Source organism: Oculina patagonica, chromosome 1 (assembly GCF_052425735.1).
Source record: "Oculina patagonica isolate OP01 chromosome 1, crgOcupat, whole genome shotgun sequence".
NCBI classification, from domain to species: Eukaryota; Metazoa; Cnidaria; class Anthozoa; order Scleractinia; family Oculinidae; genus Oculina; species Oculina patagonica.
Window position 1 is genome coordinate 42322956 of NC_135758.1, and position 17200 is coordinate 42340155.

At 38.3% G+C, this 17200-nt stretch overlaps 2 protein-coding genes across 2 annotated transcripts in view; both read right to left on the bottom strand.

Moving 5' to 3' along the window:
* LOC144631929 (low-density lipoprotein receptor-related protein 4-like) overlaps nucleotides 1-6498 on the bottom strand; it is a 62069-nt gene extending 55571 nt beyond the window's left edge. The window contains exons 1-5 of the mRNA XM_078490507.1: nucleotides 6380-6498; nucleotides 5439-5835; nucleotides 4649-5052; nucleotides 4222-4353; nucleotides 207-618 (exon numbers count right to left, since the gene is read on the bottom strand). Of these exons, the coding sequence (XP_078346633.1) occupies nucleotides 207-618; nucleotides 4222-4353; nucleotides 4649-5052; nucleotides 5439-5788 (1298 nt within the window). The 5' untranslated portion in view covers nucleotides 5789-5835; nucleotides 6380-6498. The remainder of the gene's footprint in view (nucleotides 1-206; nucleotides 619-4221; nucleotides 4354-4648; nucleotides 5053-5438; nucleotides 5836-6379) is intronic.
* A 451-nt stretch (nucleotides 6499-6949) lies between these two features.
* LOC144647173 (low-density lipoprotein receptor-related protein 5-like) lies at nucleotides 6950-15218 on the bottom strand. The gene is made up of 5 exons (XM_078506938.1): nucleotides 15143-15218; nucleotides 13867-14030; nucleotides 13651-13716; nucleotides 8065-8470; nucleotides 6950-7418 (listed from the first exon to the last, which is right to left on the bottom strand). Exons 3-5 carry the CDS (start codon nucleotides 13706-13708, stop codon nucleotides 6950-6952), a joined length of 933 nt encoding a protein of 310 aa, XP_078363064.1. The 5' UTR covers nucleotides 13709-13716; nucleotides 13867-14030; nucleotides 15143-15218.
* Between the last annotated feature and the right edge of the window lie 1982 nt (nucleotides 15219-17200).

The following is a 17200-nucleotide window of genomic DNA, read 5'->3' on the forward strand; positions in this document are numbered from 1 at the left end:
TAAATATAGACGAGGCAAGTGCCTCGCCATGCCTCTTGCTAGTCACGGCCCTGGCATAACGTTTACTATGGTAATCCTAATCAAGAATGTGGTTGGTTAATTAAATCTTAAACTTCAAAGATGAAAGATTTATGACTGGAATTTTTAAATATACTTTCTCTATTAAAAAATACAACGAAAAGTCGCTAGCAGAATATTATATTTACCCTTTGTTGGGATCAAGTATTATATCCCTTGGGTCTTTTAAGTCCTGGTGTATCAGTGTCTTCCTCATTGTTCCATCCATTCTACTGACCTCAATCTTGTCTGCATAAGAGTCAGTCCAGTAGATATTTCTCCCCAATAGATCAACAGCCAGTCCATACGAGTCATGAACATTCTCAGAAACGATAACTTCAGGTGACGATCCATTGATAAACACCCTCGAGATTGTGTTCAGGCCAGTGTCTGTCCAGTAAATTCTATTTTCTATAATGTCCAGAGCAAGTGCAACCGGCCGATACATGTTGAGCTCTATTGGTACTTGTGTGGCCTTTGAGTTGGAGCCATCCAAAGAAAATAGAAATATTCCTGCATGGCTATAATATCCATTGGCAAACAGTATGAATTTCTGAAAATCTTAATAAATATAGAGCCAAATCAGTGGGCTTAATTAACTGCATCAATACAACTGAAGATTTTTTAATGGTCCATTTTGTAAAATTATGCCCTCCCTCCCTGTTTTCAACGTTTCTTAGAAATAGCACTTGAAATTTACTTGAGTCTTTTTTACAAGGAAGTTTGTGTGGTGATAGGCTAGGAAGAAGTTAAAGACACCAGGAGAAGGAGTCTCTTGTAGAAAAAAATGGTCGCAGTGGATAAGCTTAATAGATAGATTTAGGCCAGCCTAAATGCGGAGATCCCTAGTTACCTTTTAATTGCCTTTATTTAATTCTGAATTTACGCGACGATACCATTTAAAGTTCTGTCAATGAGAGAAATGTCGCTAAAGAGCGCGACGTTGTTGTGTCTATTTTTATATTTTGTTTACTAGTTGACAGTTCTGTTTTAAGATGAGTTTCTCGCTCATGCGTCAAAATTCAAAACTTTTCTTCAATGAAATGTCGTCGAAATAAAAAAACTTCGGAATTTAGCTTTTGCTAATTTTCATAGTTCCAGCAACGGTTACTTTACACAGAATTCACCTCTACCATGGCCAGAAATCGCGGACATCGGATTTGGCGAATTTTGATGCATCATACATTTAGCGGTCACGAAAGTTGGTAATAGCCGCTGATTCAAAAGCGTGACTTTGGGCTCATAAACATCTACGAAGACACAAGAATGAGGCCTACATAGATGTATATCTTGTGTAGTAGGGAAACCACTGGTCAAAAGTATTGCACGATAAAAATAATGGAGCAAAAGAGCTTTCAAACGATGGCTTTTGCAGCAAAATTGGAGCAAAGACGGCTGAAATATCGCAGTTCAAAGACAGCGGATTTTGGATGTCAACATGGACTGCCGCCTGGTTTGCTTTTCGACGATTTACGAGATTTTTAAAAGCAAAAAGCAGGGCGAAGAAATCAGCACCGAAGGTGAAAATTGGCCAAATAGTACATCATACGGTGCTTATCCTCAAACGAGGGCGGCACTTGGGATATTCAGCAAATGTTATCTGCTACGGCGGATCGAAATCTGCTTGGGATGCAAATATTGGATTTCAAGCCTCTGAAATATAGAGCGTTGTATGAGCCAAGCTTCGAAAATAAACATCGATAAAAAGCAGGGCCAGTATCATTTGTTGATGAAAAAAAAAACTAATCAGAATAGCCGAAGGACCTTTCAAGAACTCGAGAAGAGGGCGGCACTTGTTCCCGGTAGGCCAGAACTTGCTCTGTTTTAATTTGTTTTATTTCTCTCATACAGTTTTTGGCGGCCATATTGCCAATTAAACTCGCGCGTGCGCCGTGGCGTTGACCGGAATTTCTGGCCATGACGGCGATATTAATTGAAAGGGAGTCGGATGTACGTCAGTTTAAGGACGGTGCCTCCTATTGCTACTGCGCACTTGTTCTGCGCATCACGCAATGCATCGATCACACTGGGCGAGCGCGCTTTTAATTAATTTGCTCACTCAAAATGACGAATTCAACTACGCGAACAAGCGCGCGACTAAAAACAAGAAAGATTTATCTGCGACGAAATCCAGGTTATGGACATATCCTAAGCCAGGAACAGCGGAAAAGCAACATATCAGTAACCATTGACCGCTAACCACTGAAAATGGCTCACATTAACAGTTAAAAACAAATCGCTAAGCGCTAAAACGTTACCCGCAAACTGCTAACCGTGACAAATGGCGTAGTGCACGCGCGAGATGCAAATATTGAACTCGCTAGGGAGGGGATAGGGAAAATGTAACAGACCCCAAAAGCGATTTCATAGAACCTGAAAACAACTGGTATAACTATTAAAAACGCGTGGTGACCCCTACTTTTTATTTTATAAAATGTAAGTGGTAAGTCTATAGAGCACATATTTAATTTTTCATCAAGTGAAAAAATAATTTAAGCCGATTTTCTGGCCGTGCAAGTGAGAGCTGCTAGAGTCAAAAATGGGTCAAACGCAATTATTTTGTTAATAAAAACGTGGATCACGCAGTTCCGAAGACATTATTTGTTAGTTTGTAAAGATTGTTATATTTAATGTTGATTTTGTTCATGAAAAACCAATTTCAAATGGAATTTGCAAGGAAATTGTATTTAGTTTTACTTTATTTTAAAATGCCACGTCAGCACTTTTTTTTCCAGATTTCAAACCTAATTATCTCGAAAATTTGCCTGGCTACCCCCAATTTTCTTTTTGAATTTTAGTAGCCCTTGGTAACATCTACATTTCTTGTATAGTCATCGGCCGGGCAAAAATACTTTGTTATTAGTAGGCACCGTCCTTAAAGCAGTTTCTTGTGGGTAAGAGATGCCAAAACTTTTTCGGTTTCGTTGTGAGTTACTTGAGATCAGACTTTTTTCGTTGCGTTTTGCTTACCAAAATAGAAGGAAACTCATTCAGTATGTATTCATTCATGTGTAGTCAATGGCAATAGTTACCCAGTAGACAATGTCTTGTTGCTGTTGCATCTCATGTATGATGAACAATGATCAAGTACAAATGATTTAAACATTTAAGAAATAGAAAACATGTTCCGTGTTTCTATCGAGTTATAGAAACACGAGTGGAAGTTTGGGAGAACGAGAAATGCTGTGGGAACACGAGTCGATAGACGAGTGTTTCCACAGCTTTTTCGAGTTCTCCCAAACTTTCACGAGTGTTTCTATAACTCGATAGAAACACGGAAAACATGTTTTCTATTTCTTTTAGAAAACAGCACAAAGAAAATAACGCACATCAAAGTAATATTTAGCGCTTTATTTAACATCAAAACGTAGATTCTCTTCACCTCGCGGTTTTACGTCATGAACAGTAATCAACCAATCATAGTACGGGAGTCGATGAACAGAAATAAATCAACTGTTCAACATTTGCTTCAAGGCTAAAATTCACCGTTGTTTGGCCAAACAAACAAAGAAAACAGGCCCCAAAGTTAACGTAATTATGAGAAATAACTAAGTCGATGGTTTAACTGAAGTCCAGCACTGGAAGGAGTCAAGAATTGTGGTTTTATTCTGTTTTATTTCGCTTCATCGAACTAACCGAATGGTTTGACGACCGACGATCGAGCGACTCGAACCTTGGAGGTGAAAGTGAATTATTTTTCTGTTAAAAGAAGTTTGACTCGGCATTCTGGACGAATATCTTGTCCAGTTGAGGAGCTGTGAATAGTTCTGAAGTGCTGCAAAGCCTAGAATGGAGTGAAGTTGCGCCAATTCATATACTTCTTTGAATGGTCAGCCGCTTCGATAATTTCTTTCACAGACTATTTTTGAATGTGTAGCGGGCTCTGTAAACATCTTACTCGCTTGTTTTAAAATGTGCAAATATTTGTTTAGTCTTAACCTGGTTTTTGTCAGCTGTGACATTAAAATTTGGCACAATTATTAGTTGTTATTTTTGCATTGCTTATTTTAGCGCCGTGAATATTGATTGCCGTGTCTACGACAACTGTCTGTGTCTCCATCGAGTTATAGAAACACAATTTTTAACCAATCAGCGCACGTATTTACTTTGTGCTATTTTCTAATGATTAGTAATAACTATTGTGGTAAGATTAGTCTTACCTACCGTATTTATAATGACAAGTTTTTCCATCTTCCTTCAGGGTAAGGTGCCCGGGGCATGCACACTCACTTCCAGTTGAAGAAAGTAAACAAAGGTGACTACAACCACCATTATTCAGCTGACAAGAAGAGTTTCCTTGGACGGGAAGAAAGATCATTCTTATAGTTTTCTCATGTTTTTACATGAAAATTATGTTCAGTTAGCTGGTAAATGGCGTTAATACGTTGAACGTTTTAACAATATTTACTTTTACTAAAAAGAAAACCCCAATGAAAAGTGTTTAAAACTGAGAACTTTGTTAGCTTTCACTATCCAATGAAAAGCTGTCAGGCTTTCTTTATCTGACATTGTCATTATCTGGCTATTAGTAAGATTAATACTAACACAGGACAAACGGACATGTTTACTTGAAATGATGTCTTTTACTAACCCTGTCTTGAATATTCACTCAGGTTATATCCGTGAATATCCATGGGCTGCCCGTCGCTTGTGACAAACTTTGTGACGTTACCACCAGTCTCTTTACTTGCTCTATAAACAGCGCGCTCCTGCTTATCAGTCCAATACAAGTTATCTCCAAGGAGAGTCAGTCCAAAAGGAGAAGGTAAGGCAGAATAAGAACGTATCAGAGTGACCCTATTGCTTTGATCCAGGTCTAAGTACTCTAGCGTGTGGTAGCTGCTATCCACCCAATACAAGCGGTTTTTGTTATGGTCAAGTGTAAGGCCGTTCGGCTGCTGCAAACCTGAACTGACGATCGCCACGCGCCTTTTTCCAGTCATGTCAGCTTTTTCAATTTTTGGACTGGTTTTCCGGTTTTTCCAGTACATAATTCTGGAAAAAAAAATCAAAGGTTAGATTTTCATGATTTTATATAGGACAGAAAGTTTTTAATGAAACATTTTCATTCCTCCATTGATCCAGGAAGCTGGAAATAAAAAAAAAACTTTTCAAGACTATCAAAAACAAGCAGCTTGACAGATCGATGGGTATTTTTCTATCCGTTCCACCGTAGCCCGGTACGTTCTATCACTCAGCTCCGCTGAGATACGCACGTCGTGATTGAGGACGCTACTCTTAGATGTGGGATTCGACAAATTACATAAGTTGACTTGAACGACACGAAAAAAAAACACCCTTGCTCTCTGATAAGTCCATTTAAATGTTATTGAACCATTAAACTCTGTGCGATACATTAATGCTAAAGTATACATGCTAACCCTTTATTAACGTCCAGTATAATGTCTTTTGGCTGATACAAATCCGTGGATATGAGGGCCGTTCGATAAGTGCCGTTCAGTTTGGAAATCTCCAGCCTATTATTATCAGTCCAGTAAAGGTTTCTTCCAATAACGTCCACTGCTAGTCCATATGGGTAATTCAATCTTTTGTCGATAATAACTTCTTGAGAAGAACCATTTAGAAATGAACGGGAGATAGTATTTCTCCAGACATCTGTCCAATACACTCTGTCTTCAACGAAATCATAGGCTAGTGCAACTGGACGGGTTAAAGTGTTTGACAAGGACAAAGATGTGAGTGACTCAGAGTCTTGTGGGAAAACTTTCATTATCCTACGGTTTGTGGCATCTGCAAAAAGCAGAAACTGCGGAGGATCTAGATCTGTGGAAAGACATTTGAGTGTTAAGAGATTTGCGATCACACAACGAGTGCATTTTTATTCCAACTTTGCATGGGTAGTTTTACTTAAGTGCTATCCATTTTTTCTAACAATTTTTCCATTTTATTGAATTTGGTTTTGAAAACACATCTGTGCTATATTTAATAAAATTCTTGACTTTCTTGAAAAGGAAATGTAACAAGAGAGGCGTGCTTAACTTACAAAAAGCTTTTATGGTATATTACCGGTTGGCAAGTACATAATCATTTACAGGGAATGTAAGTTTGATGTCTACATATCGCAACGCAGACATAAAGGTCATTTACGAGTTCCTCGTACGTCTAGATCTGTTTCAAAGCTAGTTCTTGTGCAAAAGTCTTCATAAGGAGAGTATATTAACTCGCCGGCATTTTCATTTTCGATTCATGAAAAGTGCCTTCTTTATTTGAATGAAATCGCACAAGGACTCATTTTTAAACAGAAGCAAAAGGCACGATATAGTCCTTAGTTAAGATATATCATAAATTGCTTTTTAATTACCGAGACACGTTTTCCCATCATCGCTAAGAATAAACTTGGCTGAACATAAGCACTTTCTTCCAAAAGGCGTAAGCAAGCAAAGCTGACTACATCCGCCATTGTTGCTATTACATTGGTTTGTAACTAAAAAATAAAATAAAAAACAAACAAACAAACAAAATACATGATAGTTCGTTTTCAAATGTGGACCGATTTCTAACTAATTTTAAATTCTTGAAGTGAGTAATTAACACTGCACCCCCGGTCTAGCGATGTCGCTTTGTTACAGCGAGGGAAAGAAAAGTGGCATATTTGTTTGAAGACATTGTAATTCTCAGTCGGGAAGCGGCGTGAATCCCGTGTCAGTCAACACGTTTCTAAGAATAACCTGCCCCCAACGTTTCGGGTTTATCTTGAACATATTTTGAACGCCCGCAGAGCTCCACGCAGGAGTTTGCGAAGAATGTGGTAAAGCCGACTCAAAAGGTTAGAAAGGCCTCACGAAAAATGATTTCCAAGCAAAGCAAGTAAGTTAATGAACAGAGCAGGAAGTAACAGAACTAATTTACTTTATTTTCTCTTCATAAATCACTAAGCGTTGTCAATTGTGACTGTGAGGCTTGAATTTATACCTGGAGTAACAGTTAAGTTCTTGTCGTAAGCTTGGATCGTCATAGGATCGTATTGTGTTGACACGATTTTCGCTGCATTGTTGCCTGTTTCTCGATCCGCGCGGAAGATTCCATTCCAATAACTGTCAGTCCAGAACAGATGATTCCCCAAAAGTGCCAGTCCCGTCGGATTTCTTAGGAAGGCTTCCCCATGAGACCGGATTATTTCTCTTCTTGTTTTGGATGGGAACTCGTACACTTCCAATTTATCATGATACGAGTCGACCCAGTAAAGCCAGTTCTTTGTTACATCCAGGGCGAGACTACTAGGATAGGAGTCACCTGAGCATCCTAACTTAATAGCTATTCTCCTGTTGCTGCCATCCATGTCTGCTCTTTCTATTTTCGGCTTCTGTCCCCGGTGGAACGAATGAGTCCAATACATGAATCTGCATTAATGAAGGTACATGCAAATCTTAACACAAATGAAGGATCTCCAAATTACAATTTGATAAATCATCTCTTTAAATGAAGAAAGAGCCTCAACGAACGAGATTCACAACCGTATATAACACAAATAAACGCCAAGCTTCAAATTCGCACAAGGAAAAAAAGAGGAGGTGTGAAAGCGTTATTCCTATATAACATTGAAGTATTAGCCAAATACCCAAACTAAAAGACCACAAAGTACAGAGTACAGATGCTGATCTACTCGTTCTTCGACGCAAACATTTCCTATATTAATTCAATAAAACCACTAGCCGAACTTAAGATTAATAGAAGTTAAGACGTTTATAGGTAAACCACAAGTTGGATGCGGGTCTTTCAAAATCTCATGTTGGTCATGGAGTGATCCATTAAAAATGACCCATTCAATCAACCAATCAATCAGTCAACCAACCAACCAACCAACCAACCAACCAACCAACTAACCAACCAGTCAGTCAGTCAGTCAGTCAGTCAGTCAGTCAGTCAGTCAGTCAGTCAGTCAGTCAGTCAGTCAGTCAGTCAGTCAGTCAGTCAGTCAGTCAGTCAGTCAGCCGACCGGGTTAGTGTGATCACTAAAAGTAATTGATATTAATTCTTAAGTCATACCCTCTGGTTACGTCCAGGACAATATCTCTTGGATTTTGTAACTCATCTCTAATAAGGACGCGTCTGTACAGTCCTTCCAAGGACGCAACCTCAATCACGTCTTCTTTGCGTTCCGTCCAGTATACGTTTTTACCAAAACAGTCCACAGCAAGTCCAGAAGGATAAGAAAGTCGAGATGATACTATGGTTTCTTGAGAGGATCCGTTCAGGAACGCTCGGGAGATTGTTTCTTGCCTCTCGTCTGCCCAGTAGACCTTTTCGTCGAGGAAATTGTAATCCAGGGCTACGACACTTGATATGTTTTTTGTAAGCGGGATCTTCAATGTCGCACCGACTGTAGCATTATCATGTAATGCCACTTGCCAGAGATTGTTATACTCGCCAAAAAGAAGGAATCCTGGGTATTCTGAACGTTAAAAAAACAAAACAAAACAGAAAAACAGTCGTGAATTAAAGGGGCGAAAACACAAGCAAGTTAACTGCATGTAAGTTATTACGTACGAAATCCAGTGAGTTTCGCTGAAATGAGCGGTGTTGACATTTTCCCGGAGTATGGGGTTAACTGGTGTTACACTTATTTCCATTAAATTTAGTTTTCAATCCCAATGTGTGTTTACCCGGCACAATCTTATACGGGTATCGGTCGATGTAGTTTACTATTGAGTTTTACTTTGTCGTCATTGGCCAAAACCGATCATGATGCAATCTTGGCGAGTAATATGCATCAAAAGTGCACCACGAAATTTTCTTCTATTTTGATTTGTTTAAATTAATCACGTGACAGGATAGTGCTTGTTCATCCCCGGAGTCAGGGAACTAGTGCCCACGTGGTGAAGTAGATCAGTTTTGTCAGTTTTCATGTTTATACCAGTTTTAACACACACATCGACAAAAATTAGTTTCCCGTCCATAACGACAAAATTTTGACTGATTGGCTGTACGTCTATCCATTTATCACAGATTTCACCAATACAAAGAAGCAACGAAAAAATCTCTCTAATGACTGATCAGTGATGGAAGGCTGATTTCAAGATACTTAGGCCTAGTTCAGACGTCTTGCTTCTGCCGTGCCGAGCTTACATAATTCAGGAATTGAATTAAGTTCGACAAAAGCACGGCAGAAGCGCGGCGTCTGAATCAAACTTTTAAATTAAGTGCGGCAAAGCAATTTAGTTCGACACGCCTTGCCGTGCTACACGACTTTGGCACGGCAGCGGTTCAAACGTCGTGCTTTTGCCGCACCAAACAAAATTCATAAATTATATTAATGTAGTGAAGTTGAAGTATTACACGAGCATAGGACAAAGAAAAAATCTGAGTCCCCGACGGGAATCGAACCCATGGCCTCCCAGATACCGGTTGGGCGCTCTAACCAACTGAGCGACGAGAGACTCGTTGTGAGCTGGGCCATTTACTAGGTTGATATGTATCACGTCCTGCATACTGCTAGGATCAGCAATGTCGAAATCATCAAGTTTTTTTAGTAAATAATAAAAATGGTAAATTTTAAGCTCGGTATTTTGGCGGGATAAGGTGCCCGCGGGGAGTTACGAGGAGACCCGAGGAGAATTCTCCTTTACGGAGTATGCGCATTGAATGTTTTTCTTGCCAGACTGCAACCTCGTTCCCAGGGACTACTCTGCTTTCAAGATGGCGGCTTCACGAGTCGCCATTTTCAAAACTTGTCGCCGAGAAGACGCCGGGCACGAGGTTGGCCGACGGTTGGCCAGACTGCAAAAACATGGCGGCCAGCGAAGGAATGCAAACGAAATTTTTCTTTGCTGATCGAAGAGCATGGCGAGGATGTATTCCACAAATGGCTAAACCATCCGTTGTTGTAGCGTGGTAGACATCGACAGGCTCGAACAGCATTGGAGTTCTCGGAAATTAATAGGAGGGTTGTAAGAAACAAACTTGCAATAACAACATTCGGCGTGCTTGCAAAGGAAAAGTATTTTCTGTTGCCTTTCTCTACAGCTTATTCTTGAGTGTTGCAATGATTTTAAAAGTAGGGGTTTTCACTGCAGTTTGGAAAACGGCGCCATTATTGTTGGATCACCGCTGACTAACTGTTACGTCGCTTCAGTAAATCCTGAATTTGGTACGGCTCTTGCACGACGTCTGAATCAGAGTCGTGTTTCTGCCGTGCTACAGTCGAACCTAATTGCAATTATGTTCAGCACGGCAGGAGCAAGACGTTTGAACTGGGCCTAAATTTTCGTTAAACTGGAACTTGTAGCTGTAGGCGAGATTTTAACATATTTCATAAAACAAAACCAGTTTCTTTAGACTATAAATTGTACTGAAAAAGTCAAACAGAGGTGAAGTCCCGAATGCAATAAATCAAAGCAACGTCATTTATTGTCAAAATGTGGGTTGGTATCTGCTCAAAGCCTTTTATATTATTTAGACACCACTTTCTAGTTTTAAGCCCACATACGAATGTTTTTCTCAACTATAAGAAGAGACTATATCCTTTGTTGGATATTAAACACAAAATCGGCTTACACGCTTTGGATACTCTTAGAGAATATATAATATATTTAAAGCGTCTTGCTTCAACAGCCAATAAATATCGGGTTGGCAAACTACCAGCAGTACTGAACGACTGATGAAGTGATATTTCGCGTCACGACTCCACGGAACGTATAACGTTATTTACACCAATTATCGATTTAATGATTTCAATACCGTTGACTTAGTTATATATTGGCAGCAGAAGGAAAAATCTTCATGGAAAACTGAGGTATGGAAATTGACACTTTCGAATTCATGCATTGTTTCAGACGAAAAAATATGGCAACAACTATATTTCAAGTGTTGCAAAAAGATATTGCTCTGCTAATCTACATGTGAATGTACATATAATAGTTCCCATAGCAACTAACCACCACCCATCTGGAAAGACGATAGAAGTGGAAGTCAAGGGTTCACAAGAATTAATGTACATAACTCGATGGCCCTGGTTATTCTCTCCAAAAATAGTTTTAAAAAATATTAAAAGTAGGTTTTATTAAAGTAATACAAATGCTTGTTTTCGCCAATCAATAAATTGCAAAACATGATTGGCTCAGCTAAAGTTTAATCAACTAATATGAACTTTTACAACAAAACTGATTTTCTTCTTATATTGGGGGTCCCTGACAACTGAGCAAGATTTTCTTTATAGGGTTAAGTCGCACTTTCCGTTGGCGACCGTGCGTTTTGAAAAGTCATTGTCGTCCCTCGCGGGAGCGGTTCGCTAGTTACGTGAGTTTTAAGATTGCTTGATGCAATATTAACTTGAGATTTTATGTATGGCGATTGCTCAGGATGGTTCGACTTGGAGACTTACGTTATATTGAACATAATGGCACTGTATAATTTTAAAGTGTATATGACATGAAAAATATTTTCTGCTCATTTGAAAGGCCTTTCGAAATACAGAAGAATGGCGTTTTTCTTTTCGAAATATCTGTTTTCGTTTCAGAGATATTGACGTTTTTGTATTATGCAAATTAGATCAGTGATGACGTCACAAGATTTGACTCTAAAAATGGTAAAATACTGAATAAACAATATCTCTAAAACTATTAAAGCAGTGTTCTTGGAACTTGGCACCACAAATGTGCATCACAAAAGAAACAAAATGTTACTCTTAGGGCTGTTGCCATGACAACAGTTTTGCCGCTGGTGCTGTCTCAATAAAAACTGAAATTCCCAGTTTTTGTCTTAAACCAAGAACCATCTAGCGCAGCCAAACCAATGGTGGGAATTAAGGCAATATGGGAACTATGTCTGTTCTAAGCAGGACCCTTTGTCTTAGGGCTTTCCACAAGTTGCTCGAGATTTCCCAAAAAGTTGCCCGTAATTTCTCAAAAAGTTGCTCAAAAGTTGCTCCAAAAATTCAAAAAAGTTGCTTCTGATAATAAAAGTTGCTCGAAAGTTGCTCCAAAAAATCCAAAACGCTGCTTCTAATCAAGAGAATTTCTCTAAATATATGCTAATTTCCCTTTTTTGGTAAGATTTCTAAGCAGTTTTATGCAGTTTTACAGCAAAATAAGTATATAAATAACATATTAAAGGGGAAAGTTTGTTTAATAGCAAGGATTCCTTTAACTGAGAAAAATCGTGAAGATATCAATGAGTCATGTTTGCTGATGAGTTTTGTAATGTTTTAATGCAAAATGAGCCGAAAGTTGAAATGTCTTCGGATGCTCCTCGGCAAACGTCGTAAATCTTCGGAAACGTTCGTATTGCCTTTGAACAACACTCGGATAATCTTCGGAGATCTTCGGTTTTGAAATTGCTCAAAATGCAACAAGTTGCTCGAAAGGAAAAAAGTTGCTCGAATCACGAAAAGTTGCCAAAAAGTTGCCGAGCAACTTGTGGAAAGCCCTACTTTGTCTCACTTTAGAGGTCAGATATGGGGATATTTGTCTTTTTGACAGAGAGAGACTGGAGCTGAAAGAGTTGCTATGGCAACAATACTAAGGGTGTCATTTTGTTCCTTTTTTGATGCACATTGGTGGTGCCAAGTTTCAAGAACACTGCTTCAATAGGTTTAGAGATATTGTTTATTCAGTATTTTACCATTTTTAGAGTCAAATCTTGTGACGTCATCACTGATCTAATTTGCATAATACAAAAACGTCAATATCTCTGAAACGAAAAAAGATATTTCGAAAAGAAAAAAGCCATTCTTCTGTATTTCGAAAGGCCTTTCAAATAAGCAGAAAATATTTTTCATGTCATATACACTTTAACTTGATAAAGTAATTTGGTTGCAAGAGAAGAATTTGCGATCTTTTGAAATAATGACTCTTAATTAGCAACGTTGCGGAAAATGACTTTTGCCTGTATGCTCTTATTACAAACTTTGCAGCCGCAGGCAATGAAACCATTAACCTAAAACATTCATTAACTACAAAACAATGTAGGTGAAATGAACCCCATTTTTATTTGAAACGCCGTATACCTGTTGTTTTTCATTTATATGTCGCAATTTCTGCTGAGGATAACTGTGCACAGTTTTCCAGAAAGCAGATCAGTCCCTGAGCAGACGCCGTGAGACAGCTTACGAGCCTCGTGGCACTCCCTTATAAAAGAACCAAAGATGCTAGTCGTTTCATATAGGAATGTAAATTTCGGATCTTGGTATCACGTAGGGTGTTGAAGACGAAATGTAAATGATTTCACCCATCAATTTTTTTTTAGAGTTTTACACCAAGAATTGTTTTTTGGTGGCTCAGATTAATCAGACGTGAAATGTTAACAGCTCCTATTACATGCGTAGATGAAAACATTCGACGACAACATCTCTATCGCCAGTAGAACTGAGCGGATATCAAACCACGCAAATAAACATTTCGGAAATAATTAAAAATCTATTTGCTGACGAGTTTTTGTTTTTGATTTTATTCGATATACCACTAGCTGAACTAGTTATTTGAGACAGTTAACGCGTTACATTGTAATATTTATTGTATTGCATTAAGTTACTGTCTTATTGAAGTTTTTTCTCTTTGATAGTTCGATGAGAGAAGTTTTATTTAGTATGTTAAGCGTTTGTCGCTTCCTTTATACGATAGTTTCATATGGACGTACCTTGAGTTAGAGAGAGTAGGCAGAAAGCCAGGGCTGCAAGTAAACAACACTTTGCCATCTCAAGACCTTAATGAAGTCAAAGTATGTAAAACTCTGTAAAATATTGAAAAAAAAATCCCTGTAAAATTTAAACAGAAATTTATGCTCTTCATTAGATAAAAAAGTCATTCAAAACTTTAGCATGACAATTGCAGTCATCAACAAAGCGATCCTTACCTAGGTAATCCCAAAATCATAAGTCGAAAATTTGCACTCAGTTTCAGAAACTGCTGGTGGGCAAGTCTGTTTACGTCGATAACGTTTCCATTGATAATCTGCTTGATAATCATCTATTCAACTTTCGGAAAGTTCTATTTTTGTTCAAGTAAACTCTTGTTATACTAGAAGGGAAGTAAAAGATATTGTCAGTTAGCGACACTGACGAATCCGGAACATTTCCTGTGCATTTAAATGCCAGACATTCTTTTCTAGATGCCAACATTGCTTACTCAGATGCTTACCCTACATAACTTATTAACTTTACAAACTTTAGTAAAGAATGGGTTGTTTTAAGTTTCACTGACATGTGCATTTGCGTTAACAGAAGTTTAAAATGATGGAAAATGTTGGGAAATTGTCGTGAATGAATCCAAAAATTGTGTTCGTGGCGTTGGCGTAAAGTTCGAGAAGGGCGAAATCGATATAGGCCGAGTAAAAACTGTGATAGCAAACTGAGATAAAACTGTCTTGGGTCAAGCTAACGAGGGATAATATTTTGTTTCTGTCAGATGTTCCCGGGGGGGTACTCGCTATAATGGCCTATACGGGGAGGCTCCGCCCGAAAGGAGTACCTTTTTCGGGCTTCAGGTATATAAAAGGGTAGGGATTTCACAAGTTTAGGTATACGAAAGGGTATGAAATCTGTCATTTAGGTTTTTGAAAGGGCCTTTAATTAAAATATTTCAAACAGATGCAATTTATGGCTGTATTATTTCAATTTATTAAGCGCTACCTGAAAATGACAAGAAAACGTCAAGTTTTTTAGTCTATACCATGACTTTCAGGTATATGAAAGAGGTATATATTTCAGTAAAAGGTATACTAAAAGGGTACAATTTCTAGCAAAATGGTATATAATAGGGTAAGGGGTAAGAGCTCGGGGCGGAGTCTCCCCGTACAAAACGTTTTTGGGTACCCCCCCCCCCCTCCCCCCACCGGGCAGATATTTGGAAGAGTCTACTGTACGGTTGCAATGAACGAAAAGCTTATCAGATAGTTGGTCTATTGTCAAATTCGTTCATTTTTGGAGATGTCTTCGATACATTTTCGGAGATATCTTTGATACAAAAGGCATTTGTTTATATTCTCTATCTCACTTTGCGGTCAATTCAGCTCGGTTCGTTATTGGTCATTGCACAGAAACCCCAGTTCAGTTACCTGGATAAGATGGCATCAAAGCAGCGAAATCAAATCGTGCAATGCTAATAATTTTACAAAGTAAGAAATGTCTTACCTAAATTTCCGGCCCTAGCGCTGTATTTCACACAAGAATACGGACTCTTGTTATGTTCATACGATGTGTTCTGTCTTTTAATCAATCAAGTGACTATTGTTTTCCAACACAGCAATATCAGTGAATATTGCTAAGAAGCTAAATTTGGGCACATTTAAAAGATAATCTTTGTTTTCGTGTGGTTCTCGTGATCATGCATCGGCGGTTTTTCAGCAGTGAAGTCTGGTGTAGGCTCTGAATTTCTTTACCCATTTTATCAATGTAGTTGAGCTTTTACCAATATCTGCCTCGTTGTTCATGATTAAAAGTAAAGATTGACTTTGGCTGAAGATATGGTTTTGTTCTCTTTTCAATTCGTAGATTTAATTTGTTCCTTGAAATATTGTTTATTATGTTTGCATCGAGCAAGTGGGTATAGTTAAGCTCGTTTACGATTTGTTTCCACCTGAGAAACACTAAGTCCTCATGGTCAAATAAACTCAAACGTCTGCAAAAACGGTGTTTAACCTTTGTAGGTTTGTAGGTTTGAAGCAGAAAGTAGCCGTCCATTGGCTGGTAAAGACTAAAGTTTCTTGGTAGTCTTTTTATAATAACGACTGGCATTATGATAAATACTACAGGCTAAACTGTTTTATTTTCCAGGGCAACTGGATTGTTACCTAGCGCCTGAGTAAAGTTAGGATAGAACTAAAAATTATCACATTTAAAGCTCCTTTCTTCAAGAAACAAAATAGAAAAGGTGTTTCATAGAATTATGTCGAAGGCCTAAATGTGGAAGTACAATTCTCTTCCCGAGCAGGAATCGAACCCAACACACCAGGAATACTAGACAGGTACAATATCCACTGCACCACCAGGGCAACCATCCAAGCTACGAATCCGCTTTACGAAAACAGTAGTATCTTACGTAAGCCATCTCACGCAACATTTTTTTGAAACATTTTGTATCTTCTTGGCTTTTTGTATACCTTGAGTGGTATCAAGCTTAACCCTATTCAGACCGGGGGGGGGGGGGGGGGCTTTTGAGGCCCGCGCTGACTTTGAACGCTTATAACTTCTTCAAGATTTAACCAAACCCTGCCAAACTTTGTAAGTTTATCTAAAATTTTTATGGGAATAATTACGTTGGATAGGATGTTGTGTCAGGAACTTGACATCACCATGGCAACCGCATTTTGATAAGCATGTTTTCCCAAATTTGTAATTTTCGTGTTTCTATTAATGAAAATTAACTTAAATGTAATTAATTTTTACCTTTTTACGGTTTTTAAGCACAGTTTATTGATTTTGTGTACTTTGCAGTAATTTCGGGTGGTTTTCTGGCATGGCGGCTGTTGACATCATGATGTCATTGACACGTAATATGACGTCATCATCCCACGCGACGCATACCAAAAGAAAGATGTTTGGACATACTATACATCCTATAAATACATTGTGATTGCTTAAATATTCTGTAAGTTCCATGGCCTCCCCCGGTCAGAGAAGGTCCAAAAAAGCCCGGTCTGAATAGAGTTAAGGTTTCGAACCGTTCCAATGCATGGAACAGAGTAAACGTGTAATTTTATTTCTGATCTGTATAAAAACAATCAAATTTCGAGTTTAATTTTGAATCCAATAACTTCCAAGATTAATCAAACAATCCAGTGTTTGGGATTGGTACAGATGCATCATGAGCTTAAGCTATTCCCTCTATCTGTCTGGGATGGTTCGCTGAATATCAAAAACAAAACTTATTCATATATAAAGGATCAAGAATTACCAGACAATAATCTGGGTTACTTTTTAAAGAACACAAAGTTACTTCCTTTTTATGTTATTTTTGGCCAATATGGTTAAGAATCAAGCTTCTAAACACGCCCGGGCAACCCTTCGTAAATGTGCATTCTTGTACGTAAACATTTGCACTGCCAACTTATCTACGCAACAATATTTTCAATGAACCTGAAGAAAAATTCAGACATCTCTTTAAAACGAAGTTAGTATTTGTTGTTTCAACGTCTCATTAATTATCGTGCACTTAATTATATACATTGCATTCTCTGGCTCATAACATTC

What these genes read in the sequence shown, in the direction of transcription:
- LOC144647173 (XM_078506938.1), bottom strand. Translation starts at nt 13,708, where the DNA reads ATGGCAAAGTGTTGTTTACTTGCAGCCCTGGCTTTCTGCCTACTCTCT. An exon ending in CCTACTCTCTCTAACTCAAG is followed by an intron (nt 8,471 to 13,650) that starts GTACGTCCATAT and finishes TTTAACGTTCAG; the next exon opens with AATACCCAGGATTCCTTCTT. An exon ending in GTCCTGGACGTAACCAGAGG is followed by an intron (nt 7,419 to 8,064) that starts GTATGACTTAAG and finishes TCATTAATGCAG; the next exon opens with ATTCATGTATTGGACTCATT.